Source organism: Polistes dominula, unplaced genomic scaffold (assembly GCF_049000335.1).
Source record: "Polistes dominula isolate Pdom_NZ unplaced genomic scaffold, Pdom_raw_medaka contig_27, whole genome shotgun sequence".
Classification (NCBI taxonomy): domain Eukaryota; kingdom Metazoa; phylum Arthropoda; class Insecta; order Hymenoptera; family Vespidae; genus Polistes; species Polistes dominula.
This window is the reverse complement of record NW_028300906.1, coordinates 4,879,929-4,900,443: the sequence shown is the minus strand read 5'-3', so window position 1 is coordinate 4,900,443 and position 20,515 is coordinate 4,879,929. Positions and strand designations below refer to the sequence as shown.

Here is a 20,515-nt window from a genome sequence, read left to right as displayed (position 1 = left end):
CTGTTGACTGCCAACTACGAGATATCTCGTAATGTGTGTGTGTGCTGCAATTTTAGATTAACCCTTTCAGACCCTTTGCACATTATAATTGATTAAAACGTTGAGAATATTTCTTTTTATTTATTCTATTTTAATTATTTTATCGCTCCTGCGCAGTGATGATTCTGAGGGTAAAATTTGGCTGTAATGCAAGTAGAGTGCATTAACCCCTTAACGCACAGTTTTTTTTTAAAGAACCAGCCAAAAAATATCAATTTTTTTTATGTAAAAAAACACAATTTAGAACATTGTCTTGGCAAAAAAATTACAAAAATACAAAATTAATCAAAATTTTTATAGCAGCATAGAATACAACGCCTTTCGAGTTAACTCGAGCGTGCAACTTAAGGGGTTAAAGTATTCAAATAATTGTTAATTAATCAAAAGGAATGTGTATTTTTGTTTAAAAACACCGAGTATATGATAGAAGCATTGTCTTTCTCAAAATTCCCCTTCAAATTGGCACGTTGTCTTCTGGAATAGTTATTTTATTCAATGTTGTTTATATGACTTTTCGAATGTCGCGCATGTGCATAACAGAAATAATTCACCTAATTAATAGAATTTAAGATTATAAAGCTCTAATTTATGCTTTTTTATCATTCTAACATAATTATTTTATTGCTCCTGCGCAGTGATGACTTCGAGTCGTAACGTTGCATTGAAGTATGCAATTGATGCATATAAAAATGTATTACGATGATATTACATATACTCTTGGGAATAGAAAATATTCAAAAAATTCAAATTTATACTTTATAGAAAACATATTTTTATTTGCCACGTTCTAATCGGTTATTGACCTAAACTCTGATTTATTTCAAACTTTAAAAAAAAAAATAATAATTCTATTTTTATAGGAGAAAGAAACTTTGGACCCTTTCGTAAAAGTTAGTCTACTTTGCGGCGAGAAAAGGATAAAGAAGAAAAAAAAAACTGCTGTTAGAAAAGCAACTACGAGTCCTGTGTGGAACGAAGCCATGTCCTTCAATGTTCCTTCAAGTTCTCTCGCAACATCCGCTATCGAGGTAATATTTTTATTTCTTCTATTAAAAAAAAAATTTCAAACTTAATACAATTTTTCTTCTTTAAAAAAAAAAAATAAATAATAATAATAATAATAATAATAATAATAATAATAATAATAATTCAAGAAAATTACAGAAAATTCGTGTGAAAATACAAGACACATAACGTTTATCCCTAGATAACACTAGATTTTACACTGGATTTTTTAACATTAGATTTACGAATTAAACCAATTTGACTCATTAAAAATTTGATTACTATACTTATATAAAACTTAAATATTATTTTTTCTGAATATACGTATACTGAAATATACGTAAATATTAATTCTTCCCTTCATTCAACTCTTCATTCAAACAACATTATTAAATCATTAAAAAATAATGAATAAAAAATTCATAAATCTAGTGTGTGGTAATATTATGATTAACATATGTAATTTTTATTTATTTATTTTTGTTTTGTTATTAAAGGTATGCGTGTTAGATTCCAGCAGCGAATTGATTGGTGGAAATGCCATAGTTGGTTCCTGTATAGTTGGACCTGCTTCAGGATCAACAGGAGGAGGATCATCAGAAAGTAGTCAAAGTCGAGAACATTGGCTTCATATGACTCAATCACCAAGGAAAACCATTGCAATGTGGCATACGCTTCATTAGTTTTATTTATCATGATTAATAATAATCTTCGTTGGAATATTTATGAACAAAAAAATATTTCCAATGAAGCAAATATCTTATAAGAGAGATCCGAATGAAATAAAATTCAAAGGATTCTTTGAGCAAAAGATAAAAGACAAAAATGAGGAAAGAAAACTTGATAAGGAAAATTAAATCGACTGATTTCATATTAATTTTAGAAATCGTTTTTAGCAAATTAGCTGATCAAAAATCTGATATTGATGATAATCGATAGAATGGAACCGTGTTTTATCATTCATGCTGGGAAAATTCGATAAGAAGCTATGTGGGGGTAACCATAATCAATAATTTGAACGTTAAAGGAAAAAAAAAACGTAAAAAAAATATTGTATCTCCTACTTCTTCATACTCGTCCTATCTATAATAGTTTAGGTAATCCCTTTTGTTCACTTTTGTGATAACCTTAGGGAATATCGTTGATATAAAACATAAAAGTTAAGTAGTATTATTATAATACATGTAAAATTGGATAAAAAAAAGAAGAAGATAAAAAGGAGGAAGAGAGAATGAAAAAAAAATGAAAAAATTACAAAAAAGAACAAAACATTAAAACAATTCTAAATCAAGGTTATTAACAATGGTTAATGTTCTCAATTATATTTATATTATTATTGTACTTATGTTAATATATTTTATATTTGATATCAATATATATTATATTAAATGTAATTGTATTATATAACGTTTATTATTAACTGTAAACGTATAATTATCGTGATTTTTAATTTTTAATTACTTTTAAAAATGCTTCCTATTGAAAACGTATTCAAATAATTACAATAATTTGTTTGATACAGTTTATTTATAAATTTTTATTAATATATTTCAATTAATTTTTGAGAAATATATAATTAATTTATTAAGGATATCTTTGTAAGGGAAGAATAAAAAAAAAACAAATCCACGTACCATTTTACTATACGAACGTAAGTAAAAATCGTACAAAGTAATGTTTTAAGATAAAAAGTCGATAAAGAAAAATTAAAAAAAATAAAATACGTATTTCAGTGTAACGTTTTAGTATTTCTAAAAAAAAAGAAAATAGAAAAAAAAACGTCCGACAAGAAAGAAAGTCCGATATTACGTTCAATCGCGTGTATTTAATTTAAAAAATAAATGAATTAATACATAAAATAAAAATAAAAATAAAATAAACGTAAAATTAGGAAACCTAAACTAATAAATGTGCAAAAAATGTGGCCTCTAAAATTATATTGATGAAATAACAACAAAAAATGAAAAAAAAAAAAAGAAAATGAAAAACATAATCCAAAAACTATGAAATAAATATTTAAAAATAAAAAGGGAAACAACAGAAAGAAATTACGAAAAAAAAAAGAATTTACAGGCACGAAAATAAAAACACGGCTTGCTCTCGAATTCGAAGGCCTAAAAAATTATACGTCTTTCGTGTAAATGTATTATATAATTTATATTATATATAAAATATATATAATATATATAATAATAATAATTATTATTATTATTATTATTATTATTATTGAATTATAAACTACTAAACTATTAATTGTTCGCTATAATATATTATAGTATGTATTTGGATATATTATATACTATAATATTCTATATATACATAAATATAAAAAATCGTTATTATTAATAATCGTATAATTATCGAAGCAAAGCAACAAAAAAATGCATAAATTGTAATGTGTAGTATGAAACTAATTCATCATATTCATGTCTTTCGGGAATATTTAAAATAAAATAAATGATCTAAACAATAATAATTCAATTAAAAAATATATAAAATAAAATAAAATATTAATTAAATATTAATTTATTAGGTCGAGTCATAAGTAACTTCCGATGCGTCCATGTAGAATCTATTTTTCGTATTTACCTATTATAAGTCACCGAAACAAACGGATTTTCAATATCACTATATACATGAGGATTCAGTTAGTCTTCTGTCTATATTCTTCATAAAAAATACATTTTTTATGCAGTCAATGTTACATTTAACCGTTTTTCTTAACCACTGAAATGGATAGTAAAAAGCGCATATTCGACATGTAATGCTTTAGGAATTGAAACAAGGCAATAGTACTAAGGTGGCAACTGACAAAATATGCAGCGTATACAGTGCAGAACTGATAACTGATAGGGCAGTCAGAAATTGGTTTTTAAAATTCCGTTCTGGTGATACGATCTTAAAAGATGAACCGAGTGCAGGACGTATTTCCGACTTTGACGAACCTTTCAAAGGTAATATTGGAGCAAAATCCAAAACGTATCACGTTGAACAATTGCAAAGAGTGCAAAAAAAAAAACTCCATGAAAGGTGTCTTGCACTTATCAGTCGCAGAAACGCCATTCTTTGTCTCATAAAAAATGGAAGTTATTTATGACTCGACCTTTTCAATTAAATTTTATTACGATGTGTAATAAAAAAAAAAAAAGGAAAATTGAAAGAAAATTATTCAAAAAAGATGATACATACATAAATTATGTATCGAAATTCTATCCTCGTTGAGTAAATTTTTCCGACCAATACGTCATATCATAAAAAAAAAAACAACAACTATTTTCAAATCTTACAAAATACAAGAAACATTATTATACACAATTTAAAAAAACGGATTCTAAAGATTCCGCTTATTATTATTGAAAAATGATTAAATCGTTTAATCGTTTGACTGAACAAAACAAACAAAAATATGTCACGGCGGCAACGTAAAAAAACAGTATAAATTAATGGGAAGAAAAAAAAGTAGAAAAAAATTAAAACACAAAAAAAAGTGGCAAATGAAGAAGAAGAAGAAGATGAAGAAAAAAATATATAAAAAATTAAATACAATAGTTATAAACGTTAATCATATAAAAATGAGTATAATAAACATATATAAATTTAATTAATAATATAATACACATATAAGTACAATTATTATAATAACGCAAAAATTGTAAAATCAAATATGAATTTTGAGGAAAGAAGAAAGAAAGAAAGAAGAAAGGAAATGATGGAATGAAGGAATGATAAAATTGAAAATGAAAAGAAAAAGGGATTAAAAGTTAAAAAAGAATGTAAGAACGCTTTATCGTTGAAAAATAATCGGTCCGAATCGTACGCTTAAACTTATACTTACACAGTATTTCTATGGTTCTACGTACTTACTTACATACAGCGAGAGGTATACTGTTTATATTAAATTTATATGTACATATATATATTATATATTATATCTATATATATATACACGCATACAGGAAAGCGTGCATATGCATATAATTGAGATATATGTATATATGTTTACCGCCGTATGAACAATCATCCCGGGTGTCTACCGAAATACTCTTTCTCTCTCTCTCTCTCTCTCTCTCTCTCTCTCTCTCTCTCTCTCTCTCTCTATCTATCTATCTATCTATCTATCTATCTATCTATCTATCTATCTATCTATCTATCTATCTATCTATCTATCTATCTATCTATCTATCTATCTATTTAAAAGCCTTAATCATTTTGCGTTACGAATATATTAAATATTTACATATATATACACACATCAAATAAAACTTATATTAATTAAAATGATATTTTTATTAAACGATCACATTTACGTCGTAAAAAAGAAAACAAAAATCTCACATCATTTTCGATAAATTATTTATATGTATAAATAATTAATATACATTCATTTATAAATATATATTATACTTGATATCTTTTACAGAAATTTTGCAACATACAAAAAAAAAGTAAAAGAAAAAAATGTAAAAAAAAAAAGCCATTAGTAATTTCTAAATCGATAGACACCCTTGTTGGTCGGACCTGAATTTGCCTTGAACTGTATAGTGAACAAAATAATACGGTCAGCATGTTTATTGTATATGTCGAGAATATTCTATCAAATATGGGAACTGCTTTTTATTCAGTCGATTATAAATATAACAAAAAATCCATTGTGTTTTAAACTTCTTCAATATTGTGACTGCAAATATTACAGAAGATAAAAATTAATTAAAAATAAAGAAGAAAAAAAATAAGAAAAAAAACAGAAGAGAGATGAGGGTGCATAAACATTTTCCACAACTGGTTTTGTGGATTATTTCTTACAAATAATATCTATCATCTTGATACGCGTACACTAATGTATCTTACATGTAATGTGTAATCTATATTTTTCTTGTAATGTATCCTTATCGTGATTTTATTCGGAATAAAAAATAAATTATTTACATGGTAATAATTAATATTAATAATATTTATCTACAAAGGTGAGCATGCATCTTAAATTGAAACAAAAAGAAAAAAGAAAAGAAAGAAAAATGAAAGGTATGAAGAATTAATTTTTGTTTTATTATAACCATTATTATAATAATACTAATAATAAACTAGAAAATTAATTTGTGCTCTTTAATATCACATAAATTATTAAAACTATATGTAACTATCAAAATTTAATATCACTTCAAATAATATTCCAGCTTAATATATCATAGTATATTAATTAATTTACAAAATACTATATTATATTTATGGAAAAAAAAAGTAGAAATTTGATTAAATATTATATTCTATTTGAATGAACAAAATATTTACTATAATATATCTGTCAAGCGTAGTAACGTTAATATGAAAAACTATTGTAGAGAAAAGAAATCTTTAAAATTATAAATATATACGTAAATTTATGCATATATAATATCCATATACACAATTTTATATATATTATCTCAAAATTAAATAACTTAATAACAGTAAAATAAAAATATATCGTATTTAATCCAATATATGAATATTTTTGGTCTATCTATTGTAAGCTGAAATAATTTTAAGTTGTAAAAGAATTAACGTTTTTAATTAAATTATCGGTTTCGGCGATTTCGACAAAATCTTTTACCCCCTTAGGTCTTACAGCAAGACATATGCTTGCTCCATTTTCGTGCCATTTTGCTTTAAGTAACACGCTACATCCTTTTGCTATGACGCAAAAAATATATCAATCAAAAAAAAGATTTAATTAATTCAATTAATTAATGAATAAAAATATGAACATACCAATTTGTCCTCGTTCATGAGCAGCAGCCAATTGATTTACCACACGTCTTTCAACTTCATATTTAATCGAACGTGCACCATAATGAGAATCATATCCATCAGCTAAAACTGATAACACATCTCTCTCCCATTTTAAATCGATCATATGCTTTTCACGAGCACGTACAGCCCATGTTTCTAATTCTCGTGCTACTAATTTTAATAATTCTGATCTTGAGAATGGCAAGAAATAAACTATTTCATTTATTCTACCCAAAAATTCATCCCTTCGAAAATAAGCTTTCAATATAGGACGTACCTAAGAAAATAAAAATAAATAAAAAAATAATTAAAAATAAAATTATATTTTTTTTGTATGTTCATAATTATAAAACATAAAAATTAATTGCATTACCACTTCATCTTTAAAATTACGTGATATCTCAATACGTTCCGGTTCTTGATCTTCGTTAGAAGTTTTATCAAGTCTTTGAGATAATAAACGATCTGCTTCTTCACGAAGTTGTATAGCATATTCTGCTATTTCTTCACTTGCTAAATTCGATGTCATTACAAAAATTGCGTTTTTACATTCAATAGTTTTTCCTTTACCGTCGGTTAATCTTCCCTATTAAATAATAGTAAATGATAATTATAAATGAATTTTTAATATCTAATTAAAATATATTTATCTATTAATGTACCTCATCAAAAAGTTGTAACAATACTGTTAACACATCAGGATGTGCTTTATCAACTTCATCAAACAATACAACGGCATTAGGACATTTTTTTAATAATTTTGTTAACTGTCCACCATTTTCGTGTCCTACATATCTAGAAAATAAAATATAATATGAAAATTATCTATGCAAATTAGAATATAATATAAACATACCCTGGTGGTGCACCAATTAATTTAGCAACTTCATGTTTTTCTTGATACTCGGACATATCCAAACGAATAAAGCCATCCTTTTTATTTTTATGAATGTATCCTGCTAATTGTTTAGCTAATTCAGTTTTTCCAATTCCAGATGAACCAAGGAATAAGAATACCAATGGATGTTCCTCGTCTATCCAACCATTTTCTTTTCTCCTAATAGCTTAATATAATCATATGTATGTTAAACATTTATAAAAAATATTCTATATAAATTGAATCATTAAATTCAACTTACTAGAGGCAACGATTGAAATTGGTCCTTCTTGTCCAACAATATGTTGTTTAAGACGTTGTTCTAATGGAAATCTACGCCGTTCTTCAGCTTCCTACAATTAATGATCAACAAATTATGGATAAAATTACAAAACTTTTCACAAAAAAAGAAATATCAAGTAATATAGAATTAATAATGTAATTATTTTTATGTTTATAGTTATACATACTTTTTCTTTAGAAATCTCATCAAACATAGAAGCATACTCGGTTAGCATTTGTTTAATGTCTGCTTCTTTCGTATATTCAACTGGTCTATGCCCTGCATCATTTTCAATAGTAGGATTTGCTCCTGCATCTAGTAACGCTTTAATGCAACTTCTAGAATTTGCTAGAACAGCATAATGTAATGCTGTAAAACCATGAAATGTAGCTTTACTGTTCAACCCATCAAAGAATTCATCTGACCTTATTTGAAGTACTAAAAATTATTTTGAATATACATTAAAAATACAATGTATTCTTTATTTTTATCAAAATTATTAATAATTCATTTCATTGAAAATACCTTCTATAGTATGAAAACCTTTTTGCATAGCAGTTTTATATACATTAACAAAATTATCTCCTGCATTTAAATCAGCACCCTTTTCTATCAAAAATTTAACTGCATCTGCCTTTCCATTCATCGCTGCTGCTTGTAAAGCGGTCCAGCCCATGTGATGCCTTGCATTTACATCCATACCATCTGACAATGCCTATAAAATAAAATACAATGAAATAACTTTACTTTTATAGTCTGTACGTAATCTAAAATTTATTTACGTACTCTTTTAAGTTCTGGTACATTGCCATATTGGGCTGCACGAAAGAAACGCTTTTCTACAATATATAAATTGTATATAAATATTAGTAAAAGAAATAATATTTAATAAGATATATTATATAGGTAAATACCATTTAATATTTTACCTGTGGTATAATCTAGTATATCACAGAAAGCTGTAACAAGGCCAATACCACTTAATGTCAATGCTAAATTTTTATAATGGCTTTGATTACTATTATTTCTTCTTATTCTGAATGGATCACTTAAATATTTAACAACTAATGGACTACATGTTGTACAGAATGCATTTATCAATTTACACAATGGATAAGTCTGTTTTTCTAGGATGTAACTAAATTGTCCATAACCTCTATCATACTGACAGAATATATTTTGGATTCTATTATTTTTTCCATGTTTTATATAATTTAATAATAATTCAACATGCCTAGAATTCCTCATGGTGAGATATAATTTCAAATTATACCACCGTAACATTTTTTAAATATTAATTTTTCTTGTTGTTTTTTTAAGTTTTACACGTGATGATATTCTTTTTGCAAAATATACATTGTAATTATTCACTATTATTTCACATTCATTTGAAACGACTGATAAACTCGTTTGTAAACAATATCATAATTGCTTATCTTGATGCAATTAATGTTTATATTTTGTATATATATTTAAAAAATATATTTACTTCTATCAAACGTATTTATACAGAGGTGATCTAAGCGAATAGTTCATAAGAAAAACCATGTGCTTTTTAATGATATAATATATAATAATAAGAAAATGTTTATAAAAATTACAAAGATAATTTATCATTGGAATATTTAATAGACGTTCGTAAATCTTAAAAGAAAAAAAAAAGATAATATCAATTCATTACGCAATATTCAACAAAAATTGATCGATCCAATCATATGATCTTGGAATGCGAAAATTAAATCATACGGGAAAAATCGAATAATTATCTATAATAATAATACCATCGTGAATTTTGAAATAAAAGAGTATCCAATAGTTTTAATAAGCATAAACAATGTATAGCATCATTGAGAAACATTCGAAGGACGAAAAAATGTTAATTATTTTGAAAATTAATTAATGGATACCATTTTGTTCGTCCTAGCCAATCAAATTAAGCCAGCGCAGTGACGAAAAATTCAAATATTTTTTCTTTTAAGAAACAAAGGTTTATTGAAATAATTCTAAATAATAAATTTAAATCATGTATGATAATCGTTAAAAATTATGAAAATAAATGTATAAAATATATCTCTAAAAAAGAATCAATAATTTTGATGGAATTTCAAGGATTCGATTAATTCTGATTGTTCGAGAAAATACAGGTGCAAGGTATATATATGCTTTGTATTGTGTGTGCGGAAAGGTATATTATATCGAATCTTCCAGAATATTCCAGAAGAAACTATCGACCAATCAGAAAGCGTATAACTAGCGCCATGATGTTTAAGCGGACAATAGCTGAAAGTTCTATATCGTTAGAGTCACGGTCTAAAGGACCCTCTCTTTCAGTTTATCGTACGCAACCGGAGCAAACGGAACATTTTTTCGTGAAAGTTGTGTTGCTTTATCAACGTAATTAAAGACTCCGAAAATTTTCATCTAAAACTATCTTACTTATCCGATTCACGTTTCATCATTCTCTAACTAAATTATCGATTATCGTGAATAGACGAGTGATTAAAAAAATATCCTGAATAAATTCTAATCGATAGTAATTCGTGTTACACAGTGTCGTTAGGAGGAACATCATCGTAATAAAAATCAAAGAAATCAGCCATGGCTGCTATGTCCGTGATCGGGATCGACTTCGGAAATGAGAGCTGTTATGTCGCGGTAGCAAGAGCGGGAGGTATCGAGACTATAGCAAACGATTATAGTCTTCGTAACACACCGTAAGTTTCATAATTCTTATGTATAAATTCTTTGTCATTTTCTATTTCATTATTCTCTCTCTCTCTCTCTCTCTCTCTCTTTTTACCTCTTCCTCTTCCTCTTCCTCCCTATCATCTATCTTCCTCTCTTCTCTTCTCCTCTCCTCCCTCTCTCTCTTTCTATCTTTTTCTTTCCCTTTCTTTCTCTTTCTTTCTCTTTCTTTTTCGTCCGTAAAAAAAAGCCGCTGGATTGCTAACATGCCGGTACTTTTTTTAATTCATCGATTTTATTGTTATCTTTCTATAATTGTAAAAAATATCTAAAAAGTATTTTTCTTTCATCTAATCATAGAAAGAAAAAAAAAAAAGAAGATCCATGAGAGAATGCTCCGTCATCTAATACCAAAAATGGTCAAACGTCGAATTAAAGTTTTTGATCAACGCCTATAAATTTCGCTAACGATTTCCTTCTTCTTCTTCTTCTTCTTCTTTTATGGTTTCGATAGAAATCATCTATAATAATTGACTATTTTATTTTTTCTTTATTTTTTTCTTTTTTTTTTCAAGATATTCTCAATTCAATTATTTTGTAGGTGTATTTTCACCTTTAATATTTATTACCTGTAATTTTCGATTTATTGATTAATCGATATGATGTTTTTGCATCGTAAAGATTTAGTTATTTTCTTTTGTATTTAAATAATTAAATTAATAAAATAAATTTATTTATAAATATTATACTAAATTTAGTATACTATTTATATGTAATGTATAATGGTAATAGACACATAATAACGTGGAACTAAATTTATGAGAACAAATGTTATATACCATATAGAAAAAACGTTGATTACTTTTTGCACAGCATGTACATAAGTGTTTTTTTCTTGCAGTGCTTATTATGATTATCACATACATCATACTATTCATTTTCTAGAAGAAACATTATTGATCCGTTGATGGAAAGAATTTCTTTAAAATAAAACCAGAATTGCATTTAGTTTGTCTCGAATAATTTTAATTTAAAAAATTCTTCTATTAATTATCATTTATCGTTCATTATCTTTATTTAAATCTTTAATATATATATATATAAAGAAAAATTCTTTCAATTCTTTCGTTTGAATTTGCCGCGTACTCCTAGGAAGAGGCATAGAGAAATCGATAGAAATCGATTAATCAATCGATCGATCAATCAGTGACAGCTAGAGAGACAGATAGATAAAGAGACATAAATAATATTATAATAAAATTTAAATAATTAATTTGTAAGATTAATTGGACTAGTTGTACATAAAAAGAAGCCGATAATAGTCTTGAATTGTCGTTTCTTTATTAACACACAGGTAAATTATATATAATAAAATTCACGATTGTAAATAGCTAATAAAACCTAACCCCTTCTCTTACAGGGAAACAGATTTGATTATTATCATTTCATAAAACCTTTCATATAATTGTCTTATATATATATATATATTTATCTTTAATCTTTCACAGATCATGCGTTGCATTCAGTGGAAAAAACCGTGTGCTTGGTGTAGCTGCAAAAAATCAAATGGTAACCAACATGAAGAATACCATTTATGGATTCAAGAGGCTTTTAGGTAGAGAGTATCTAGATCCCCAAGTACAACGTGAACTGAAATGTTTATCATTTAAAACCTCCCCACTAAAAGATGGTGGTATTGGAATACATGTAAGTTTTTCATGGTTTTTAATATTGTAAACAAAATATAATTTCCATTCATTCTTCAATAAATTATTATTTCTTATTATTGCATATAATAGTAAAAAATTAAATTATCCTACTGAAAGTCTATTTGATAACTTTTAGCAATGAAGAATGAGTATTAATAGGAACTTTGCCAAGAATTCAATAGTTTATGAAGGCTGACATTTTATTTATATCATTTATATATATATATATATATATTACACGCGATGAATCATAATTTTCATTCAATTTATAAACTTTAAAATAATATCTCGTATCTTAATATAAATATTGAAAAAATATAATAAATAAATAAAATTCAGTTTAAACGTTTGCTTATTATAGATAATATAATGTTATATTATTATTTTATTTACAGGTACAATATTTAGGAGAAGAACATATTTTTTCACCGGAACAAATAACAGCTATGTTATTCACAAAATTAAAAGACACTTCTGAAACAGCACTTCAAACTGCAGTTAATGATTGTGTCATATCCGTACCATCATATTATACACAAGCTGAAAGGCAAGCTTTGCTCGATGCTGCACGTATCGCAGGCCTAAATGTTCTAAGATTGTTTAACGAAACAACTGCCACCGCATTAACTTATGGTATTTACAAACAAGATTTACCAGCTCCCGAAGCGGCACCGAGAAACGTAGTGTTCGTCGATTGTGGCTATGCTAGTTTACAAGTGTGTATTTGCGCATTTCATAAAGGAAAGCTCAAGGTATTTATTATTTCTTATTTGTCCACATTCAATAAATTATAACAAATTAATTATTCAATACATATTAATCAATGCATTTAATATTTTCATTTGCAGATGCTAGCTAGTGCAGCTGATAGTAATTTGGGTGGTAGGGACATAGATACCATCTTAGCGGAACATTTTTGTAAAGATTTTCAATCTCGATATCGCATAGATCCGCATACAAGTCCGCGGGCGTACTTAAGGTTACTTGCCGAAGTAGAAAAATTGAAGAAACAAATGTCAGCTAATTCTACTACTCTTCCACTTAACATCGAATGTTTTATGGAAGAAAAAGACGTTCATGGTGAAATGAAACGAGCGGATATGGAAGCTATGTGTGCTCACTTATTCAAACGTGTTGAAACGACTCTTAGGCAATGTTTAGCAGACTCAAGTAAACATTTTCTAAATAATACATATTATTAATTTATCTTTTCAAATAAAAACAATGTTATTATATGTCTACAATCATTAATATTTTGTTATAGAATTACAATTAGAAGAAATACATTCAGTAGAGATAGCTGGTGGATCTAGTCGTGTTCCTGCGTTAAAACGTGTTGTCGAAGAAGTATTTGGTAGGCCGATATCAACGACATTAAATCAAGATGAAGCTGTTGCTCGTGGTTGTGCATTACAATGTGCAATGCTTAGCCCTGCAGTTAGAGTCAGAGATTTTTCGGTCACTGATATACAACCATATCCATTGAAGTTAACATGGGATCCTACTCAAGGAGAAGAAGGGTAAATAATCATAATTACATAATGAATACTTGACAATATGAGTATTATAGTTATATAAGTATTTTAATTTATTTGTATTATGCATTAAATAGAGAAATGGAAGTGTTTGGATATAACCATCCTATCCCATTCTCAAAAATGTTAACATTCTATCGTTCAAGTCCATTTAAGCTTACTGCTAGCTACAGTATGCCACCATCATCATATCCTTCAACATATGTTGGTATGGATTTATACGTTAGAAAAAGTTCAATAATTAAAACAAAGAAATAGTGTTCTCATTTATTTCTGTCATTTTTCTTAGGTGTTTTTGCTATTAAAAATGTTAAGCCAACACCAGAAGGTGAGGCATCGAAAGTTAAGGTAAAAGTGAGAATAAATCTCAATGGTATTCTTACTATTGCATCTGCATCGCTTGTGGAAAAACGTGAGCCAACGCAACAAGAAAAAGAAGAAGAAGAAAAATTATTGCAACAACAACAACAGCAACAAAATAATATGGAAGTTGAACAGGACAATAAGAAAGATAAATCTGATCAAGAAGCACAAGCAAAGGAACCACCAGCACCTGAGGTATTTATGTTTATAATCTGTATATGATTTCTTTTTTCTCTTATTGAATTCTATTGAATACAATAATAATATTGAAATTATATAGCAATGAATGATATAACCATATAATATTTGTTCATTCGATATTAATTATTAGCAGGGTGCGAAAAATCACATTCAGTAATTAAACTATAAATATCATCAGATGCATGATTACGTGAGTTTGTTGTGGTTTAGGTGAGCATGGATAAGACTCGAAGGAACTCAGATGCTGACGATGGTGGAAAAGGTGTTAGGGGTTCTGCCCCTTCCTGCTCCTCGAGGATTCTCTCTTGGTTCAGTTCGGTACGCGACACACTACCTCTACTTGGACCCATACGCATAGATTTATTCAGCGATTAATTATGCTGATTTTTTTATTTCTTACATTTGCTTTAGTTAGGCCATTATTATGTCGTCGTATCAGTTTAATTGTCGTGATTATTCTTTTATTCATAAATATCAACGACATTGACTGTCTTTTGTATTATTAAATTCTTTACATAGGCATCCATCGTTTGTATTTTAAAACACGCGATTTCATTTATTTCATTTTAAATTGAAATAATGAGAAAAGAGTTTTTGCACGTATTTTATTAATCTGAAAATACTTTCTTTCAATTTCTTCAATACCTAAAACAAATTTCATACTTTCATATTTGCTATGCAACAAAATATCGTCGATGTCATCTTTTTTTTTTTTTTTTTCATGTTGTACACACGTGTAGTTGAATACGTCGACAAATTTAGATAATCACCTTTGAATCAATCGCACTTAAATCCATGTATATGTGTGTATATATCTTTCTTTTTTTTTTTAACGAGTATTATTAGGATAGAAACTATATATATATATATATATATATATATATATACCTATTATTTATTATTATGACAAAAAGCACCACTCTTGCATGAAAAATCAGATGCATATTAAAAATCCTGAAGCTCTGTGTCGATTTCTTCTGCAATCTCGACCACTTAAGGATTAATTTCTGATAGCCATATCTCCATTCTTTAGTCGGCATGGAGTTATTAGTAAAAATGTTTTAAAATAATTCCAGATTTATGTATATTTATAAAAGTGAGAGTATATAATAGTGCATATGGGTCCAAGATAACAGCTGTGTCATGCCGTGCTGTCTGTTTTTGCTCTGCTATTCTTTAAACTGGGTCGCAGAAGGAAAAGGGACAGTCTCTTCATATAACTGCCATCTTGTAGTTCTGCGAAATATTATTATTAATTGTAAAAAGAGGCAGGCAATGCGAATCAAGTTTTCTATTCGTACTGATCATTCGTGTAATAATTTTAAACATTGTATTTCTAAGAGGAATACATTTATTTTAAAACATATTTTCTTATTACAACATTATTTCGCAGTGAAAATGAAATGGTACGAATTGTAAACTATACGCATAAAAAACTTGTCCTTGTGTTAATCTTTAACCAACCGTCAATGCCTGATTTCCAACTCGAATCCTCTTATCCTTGTCTAAGCTTCATTTTTATACATGTATTATATATATTTTTTACCTTGTTATGTTTTGCTCCTTTACTATAAGCGTAATATACTAATGAGTCAGAATCTAAAAAAAGAACATAAAAAAAACAAGTTACAAGAAAGCAATGTAGTACAGCGAAGGTAAGTCAAAAGAAAATGAAAATAAAAAAAAAAAGAGTAGTACATTTAAAAAGAAGCGAAAGGCTTTCTTGTAAATGTTCTTTTTAATATGATCACTAAATAAATACTATCGTAATCTATTTCAAATGTAAATATATATATATATAAATAAAAAAAAGAGATAAAGAAACCATTTATCGTATAATTAACAGAAAATTTATAATGTTTCAGAATGAAGATAAAGGAGAAGATGCCAAAAGCAAGAAAAAAGTTCCTGTACGGACAATTGAATTACCAATCGAGGCAAATGTCAGTGGACTTTCTCAAAGAGAGCTAGATATAGCTTTAGAAAAAGAGGTATAATTATTTTTTTTTTTCAAATAGATGATAATCTTTGCTGTTTTCGAATTTGTATTATTATTTTTAAATAATATTATAGTGTAAAATGATAGCTGAAGATAGACAAGAGAACGAACGTATTGATGCACGTAATGCATTAGAAGAGTACGTTTATGATTTACGTTCTAAACTGACCGACGATTTTCAATTGGCTTCATTCGTTACGGAAAATGACAAAGATTCGCTTTGCCGTACGTTAGATGAAACTGAAGTTTGGCTTTACGAGGAAGGAGAGGATTGTCAACGACAAGTTTATATAGATCGTTTAACACGCTTAAAGGTAATATACAAATAATATTAATACAAATAATACAAATAATAAATACAAATATTTGTATATTAACTTATATACAGTTATTATATATATGCTACAGTTTCGTATATATATAAAGAAAAGTATATTTCCTTTCATTTGAATTTGCCGCGCACTCCTAGGAAGAGGCGTAGAGAGATCGATAGAAATCGATTAATCAATCGATCAATCAGTGACAGCTAGAGATAGATAAAGAGAGATAAATAATATTATAATAAGAAAATGTAAATAATTAATTTGTAACATTAATTAAACTAGTGTACCGATAATAGTATTTAATTGTTTGTAAATAGAGGTTAGGTTTTATTAGCTTTATTTACAGAGAAACAAATTTGATTATTATATATATGTAATAATAATAATTATCAATTTTTAATAGGCACAAGGTGAGCCAATAAAAGATAGGAGACGAGAATTTGAGGGAAGAGGACAAGCATTGGATGAACTAGCAGGTGCATTACAACTTGCTAAAAAAGGATTAGATAACATTAAGGCTTCCTATGGGAAGGACGATAAGTATTCTCATCTAACCGACGATGAGATTAAAAAGGTCGAGAAAATAGTGCAAGAAAAATGGGCTTGGTTAGAAGAGAAACGTGTAGTACTTGCAAGTACTCCTCGTACGCAACCACCACCAACAACAGTAGCTCAGATACGTTCGGAGAAACAGGTATATATTTTTTATTTATTCAATTATATATTATTTGGAGATATGTTAATGCACAAGAGTGTACATTTATTAATTTTTTATTATTTATGATTACACAGGCATTAGATAGCGTTGTATTGCCAATTTTGAATAAACCTAAACCTAAGGTAGAACCTCCTAAAGAGGATAAGCCAAAGGACAAAAATGCTACTGCTAATGATCAAAAGAGTACTAATCAGAATAGTCAGGGTGACGCTCACATGGAAAATAATCAACCACAAACTGAAGATGATAAGATGGATGTTGAGTAACAGTCATCTCAATTTATGTTTTTTTAAATATTATCAAATTTACCAAGGATTGAGAAATGGTGAATATTTCATTATGAAATTATCCTCATCATTGTCACACAAGCGCCTGATATGACTTAGTTAGACAGCACACGTTGTTTTTCTATTTCTCTCTTTTTCTGACTGTCTATCTATCCTGTCTCTCTCCTCCTCTCTCTATTCTTTTTTTTTTTCTTTTTTTTTTTTTTTGTAATTTCTTTTTAATCATTACCAATTTGATAAATTTTCTAGTTCGTTGAGCGATCGTTTGTTATTTGGAAGTGGGTGTCTTGGAAATACAAAAAAAGAAAAGTAAAGTACACACACGATAAAAATAACCTTAATAATTACACAATCAATTTATTCGTACTATCATGTCATTCATAATACATTGTAATATATATAAATATATATATATATGTATACCTAACAAATGTAATATGTGTGTACAGGGTAGGCTATTTAAATTATTAAAAATAATTAATATAAATTAATTAATAGCTTATCTTGTATGGATTATTCGTCTCTCGAAAAAATAGAAATTTCATCCTGTACACATGTATCATCTTTTGCGTACATATTGTGACATATTTTAAGTAATGTATTTAAAAAAAACACAAATTTATGAGAGATTTATTATATGATTAATAAATTTCCAAGACACAATTAAATGAAGGAAAAATTGCTATGTCAGTATGATATAATCTTAAAAAAAAAAAAAAAAAAAAAAAAATAAGAGACTCTCTAAGTGTTCTCTAAAATGCCAGTGAAACATGTTTAATACTAAATTAAATTTTTTGTGAAGTAGTAAACATCGCTGGCGATCTTATGTATTTAAAAACAAATAACATATTGTTCATTCCATCGTTTTCGAAAGCGGGACAGTTAACACAAAAAAATCTACTGTCAAACAAATTTATGTTGCATTTATGATACTTAAATAAATTAATGTTTCACTTATTAAGTTCACCAAGCCTGCTAATAGTAGTCACATTGAGTAAGTATTAGGCAGCTCTATAGCTTTTTAAAAGCTACCATCTTTTTCTTAAGGAAAAAAAAACGTAAGGAAGTACATTGAGGAAAAAAAGGACTGTGTTGTTATTTTCATTAATTTTCATAATGAAAATTGAGCTTTCAATACCGAAATAGTAAATTTCTAGTTCCTAGTTAATTAGATATACTTGTAATTTTACATAGTGACAATGTGTATATAATTAATAAGCTTTGGTACATTTCAGCTATTCTAATTTTCATTATTATTGAGTTTAACGTATGTGTAATATCTGTCGATTTCTGGTCACAGCGAGGCATGCCTACATGTTTGTTTTATTTTTATTTAAATTTATAAAAATGCCTTCACGTAATTACCATATATTGATTATAATATCACTACTTATTATTTATGCTTGATTTAAATAAAGAACAAAATTAAATAAGAATACACCACAGGTATTTATTGTCAATATACATATATTATATTAAATAATATAATTTTTTGTTCATTTTTGTAACACACATTAGACAAGGATGAAAAATTGAATAAAATTAAATATTATAAAGTTATCTACTTCCAATAGTTATATCAACATAAAAAAATATAATAATTTAAAATTTGATAGGAATGTTCATTATTCATTTTTAACTTGTTTTTTGGTCATACAAATAATATATAATTTTTGCAACATATCTTATATAATTAGAATACTTTTATATATTAAATATCATCAAAGCTTATGTAATTTATATATTACAATTATACAAGCAAATCATATTCTTTTGTTCTTTCAATAATATCTTGATGACTGATTAAATGTAGGTGAAAATTATGAAAGTATATTAAACTGCACGTGTAGATTAATAAAATGAATTAATCTTTCTTGACTTCTGTCTTGGATCGTTCATCAAAATATGCTCTGTATATAAATGCTGCCAATGCGATATGTAAGACCACAATTGCTACTCCTGCCGAATATACATTGCTTGATATGCTATTTTTTCCCAATAAACCTGTAAATGTATCAACAATGTTTATTAGAAAATGAGTAGAAAATAATTCTCTATTGGGAAGAAAATTGTTGAGTATACGAGAAACATATTCAATTATTACCATCAAATATAAATATTTTGCTCATAAAAAACGATAGCACAGGAAAGGCTATTATTATCAAACAGTGAAATAATACTGTTTTAAAAACTTGTAATTCTGGTAATTCCTAAAACAAATAAATATTAATTAATTGTATCAAATTTTGCTAATATTATCTAAACTTTTTCTATAATGTCACTTACTTTTGTATTCGCCATAATATAAACAATATATTTGCAATATAATTTACACAAAAAAAGATAAATGATAAGGTTAAATAAAAGCACTCTTTGTTCTATATATTTTATATTAACTAAAGCATAGTATTAAATAATACTACAGTTAAGTACATAATCGTGGAAAGCAAACAATCAAATTGATATTGATTAAATTTGAAAGAACAATTATTTATTTTATATTATAATTGTTCGTAAATTATTTACAATTAACATGACAAAACCGGCTTAACAATAAACTGTAAAATAGCTAGCTGTATTCATGTCACAATACTTTCAGTATTAAGGTTATCACGTGCATACAGTTATGCCAACCTTGTGAACGATAGCGTCAATTTAAATATTCAATAGAAAAAATAATTTCAATTTACATAATTGCAAGTAAAATAAAATTATTATGAAT

General features: G+C 27.0%; 4 protein-coding genes across 17 annotated transcripts in view; 2 read left to right on the top strand and 2 right to left on the bottom strand.

Moving 5' to 3' along the window:
* Positions 1 to 3,032, top strand: part of Sytbeta (Synaptotagmin beta) — a 46,226-nt gene extending 43,194 nt beyond the window's left edge. For all 9 annotated transcript variants that reach the window (XM_089179720.1, XM_089179728.1, XM_089179725.1 and 6 more), the window contains 2 exons: positions 900 to 1,067; positions 1,542 to 3,032. In XM_089179720.1, the coding sequence (XP_089035846.1) occupies positions 900 to 1,067; positions 1,542 to 1,727 (354 nt within the window). In that variant the 3' untranslated portion in view covers positions 1,728 to 3,032. The remainder of the gene's footprint in view (positions 1 to 899; positions 1,068 to 1,541) is intronic.
* Positions 3,033 to 5,100: 2,068 nt separating this feature from the next.
* Positions 5,101 to 9,799, bottom strand: LOC107067567 (mitochondrial disaggregase). Of its 5 annotated transcripts, none has more exons than XM_089179718.1 (11): positions 9,755 to 9,799; positions 8,903 to 8,932; positions 8,760 to 8,812; positions 8,499 to 8,688; positions 8,161 to 8,411; positions 7,953 to 8,043; positions 7,670 to 7,877; positions 7,476 to 7,608; positions 7,187 to 7,399; positions 6,793 to 7,090; positions 5,101 to 6,714 (listed from the first exon to the last, which is right to left on the bottom strand). In XM_089179718.1, exons 4-11 carry the CDS (start codon positions 8,671 to 8,673, stop codon positions 6,566 to 6,568), a joined length of 1,518 nt encoding a protein of 505 aa, XP_089035844.1. In that variant the 5' UTR covers positions 8,674 to 8,688; positions 8,760 to 8,812; positions 8,903 to 8,932; positions 9,755 to 9,799; the 3' UTR covers positions 5,101 to 6,565. The 5 variants fall into 5 exon arrangements, with proteins under 5 accessions (XP_089035844.1, XP_089035845.1, XP_089035843.1 ...); XM_089179719.1 differs by lacking the exon at positions 9,755 to 9,799 and adding an exon at positions 9,208 to 9,456 and having other exon boundaries at positions 8,888 to 8,932; XM_089179717.1 differs by lacking the exon at positions 9,755 to 9,799 and adding an exon at positions 9,208 to 9,456.
* Positions 9,800 to 10,296: 497 nt separating this feature from the next.
* Positions 10,297 to 18,526, top strand: Hsc70Cb (heat shock protein 70Cb). Of its 2 annotated transcripts, XM_015323178.2 has the most exons (12): positions 10,297 to 10,687; positions 12,167 to 12,365; positions 12,763 to 13,119; positions 13,216 to 13,537; positions 13,632 to 13,887; positions 13,980 to 14,110; positions 14,192 to 14,460; positions 14,677 to 14,784; positions 16,332 to 16,457; positions 16,540 to 16,779; positions 17,192 to 17,482; positions 17,581 to 18,526. In XM_015323178.2, the coding sequence occupies exons 1-12, from the start codon at positions 10,572 to 10,574 to the stop codon at positions 17,770 to 17,772; spliced, it is 2,607 nt and encodes an 868-aa protein (XP_015178664.1). In that variant the 5' UTR covers positions 10,297 to 10,571; the 3' UTR covers positions 17,773 to 18,526. The 2 variants fall into 2 exon arrangements, with proteins under 2 accessions (XP_015178664.1, XP_015178665.1); XM_015323179.2 differs by lacking the exon at positions 14,677 to 14,784 and having other exon boundaries at positions 10,298 to 10,687.
* LOC107067570 (vacuolar ATPase assembly integral membrane protein VMA21 homolog) lies at positions 17,971 to 20,478 on the bottom strand. The gene is made up of 3 exons (XM_015323180.2): positions 20,080 to 20,478; positions 19,898 to 20,003; positions 17,971 to 19,797 (listed from the first exon to the last, which is right to left on the bottom strand). The coding sequence occupies exons 1-3, from the start codon at positions 20,092 to 20,094 to the stop codon at positions 19,658 to 19,660; spliced, it is 261 nt and encodes an 86-aa protein (XP_015178666.1). The 5' UTR covers positions 20,095 to 20,478; the 3' UTR covers positions 17,971 to 19,657.
* Between the last annotated feature and the right edge of the window lie 37 nt (positions 20,479 to 20,515).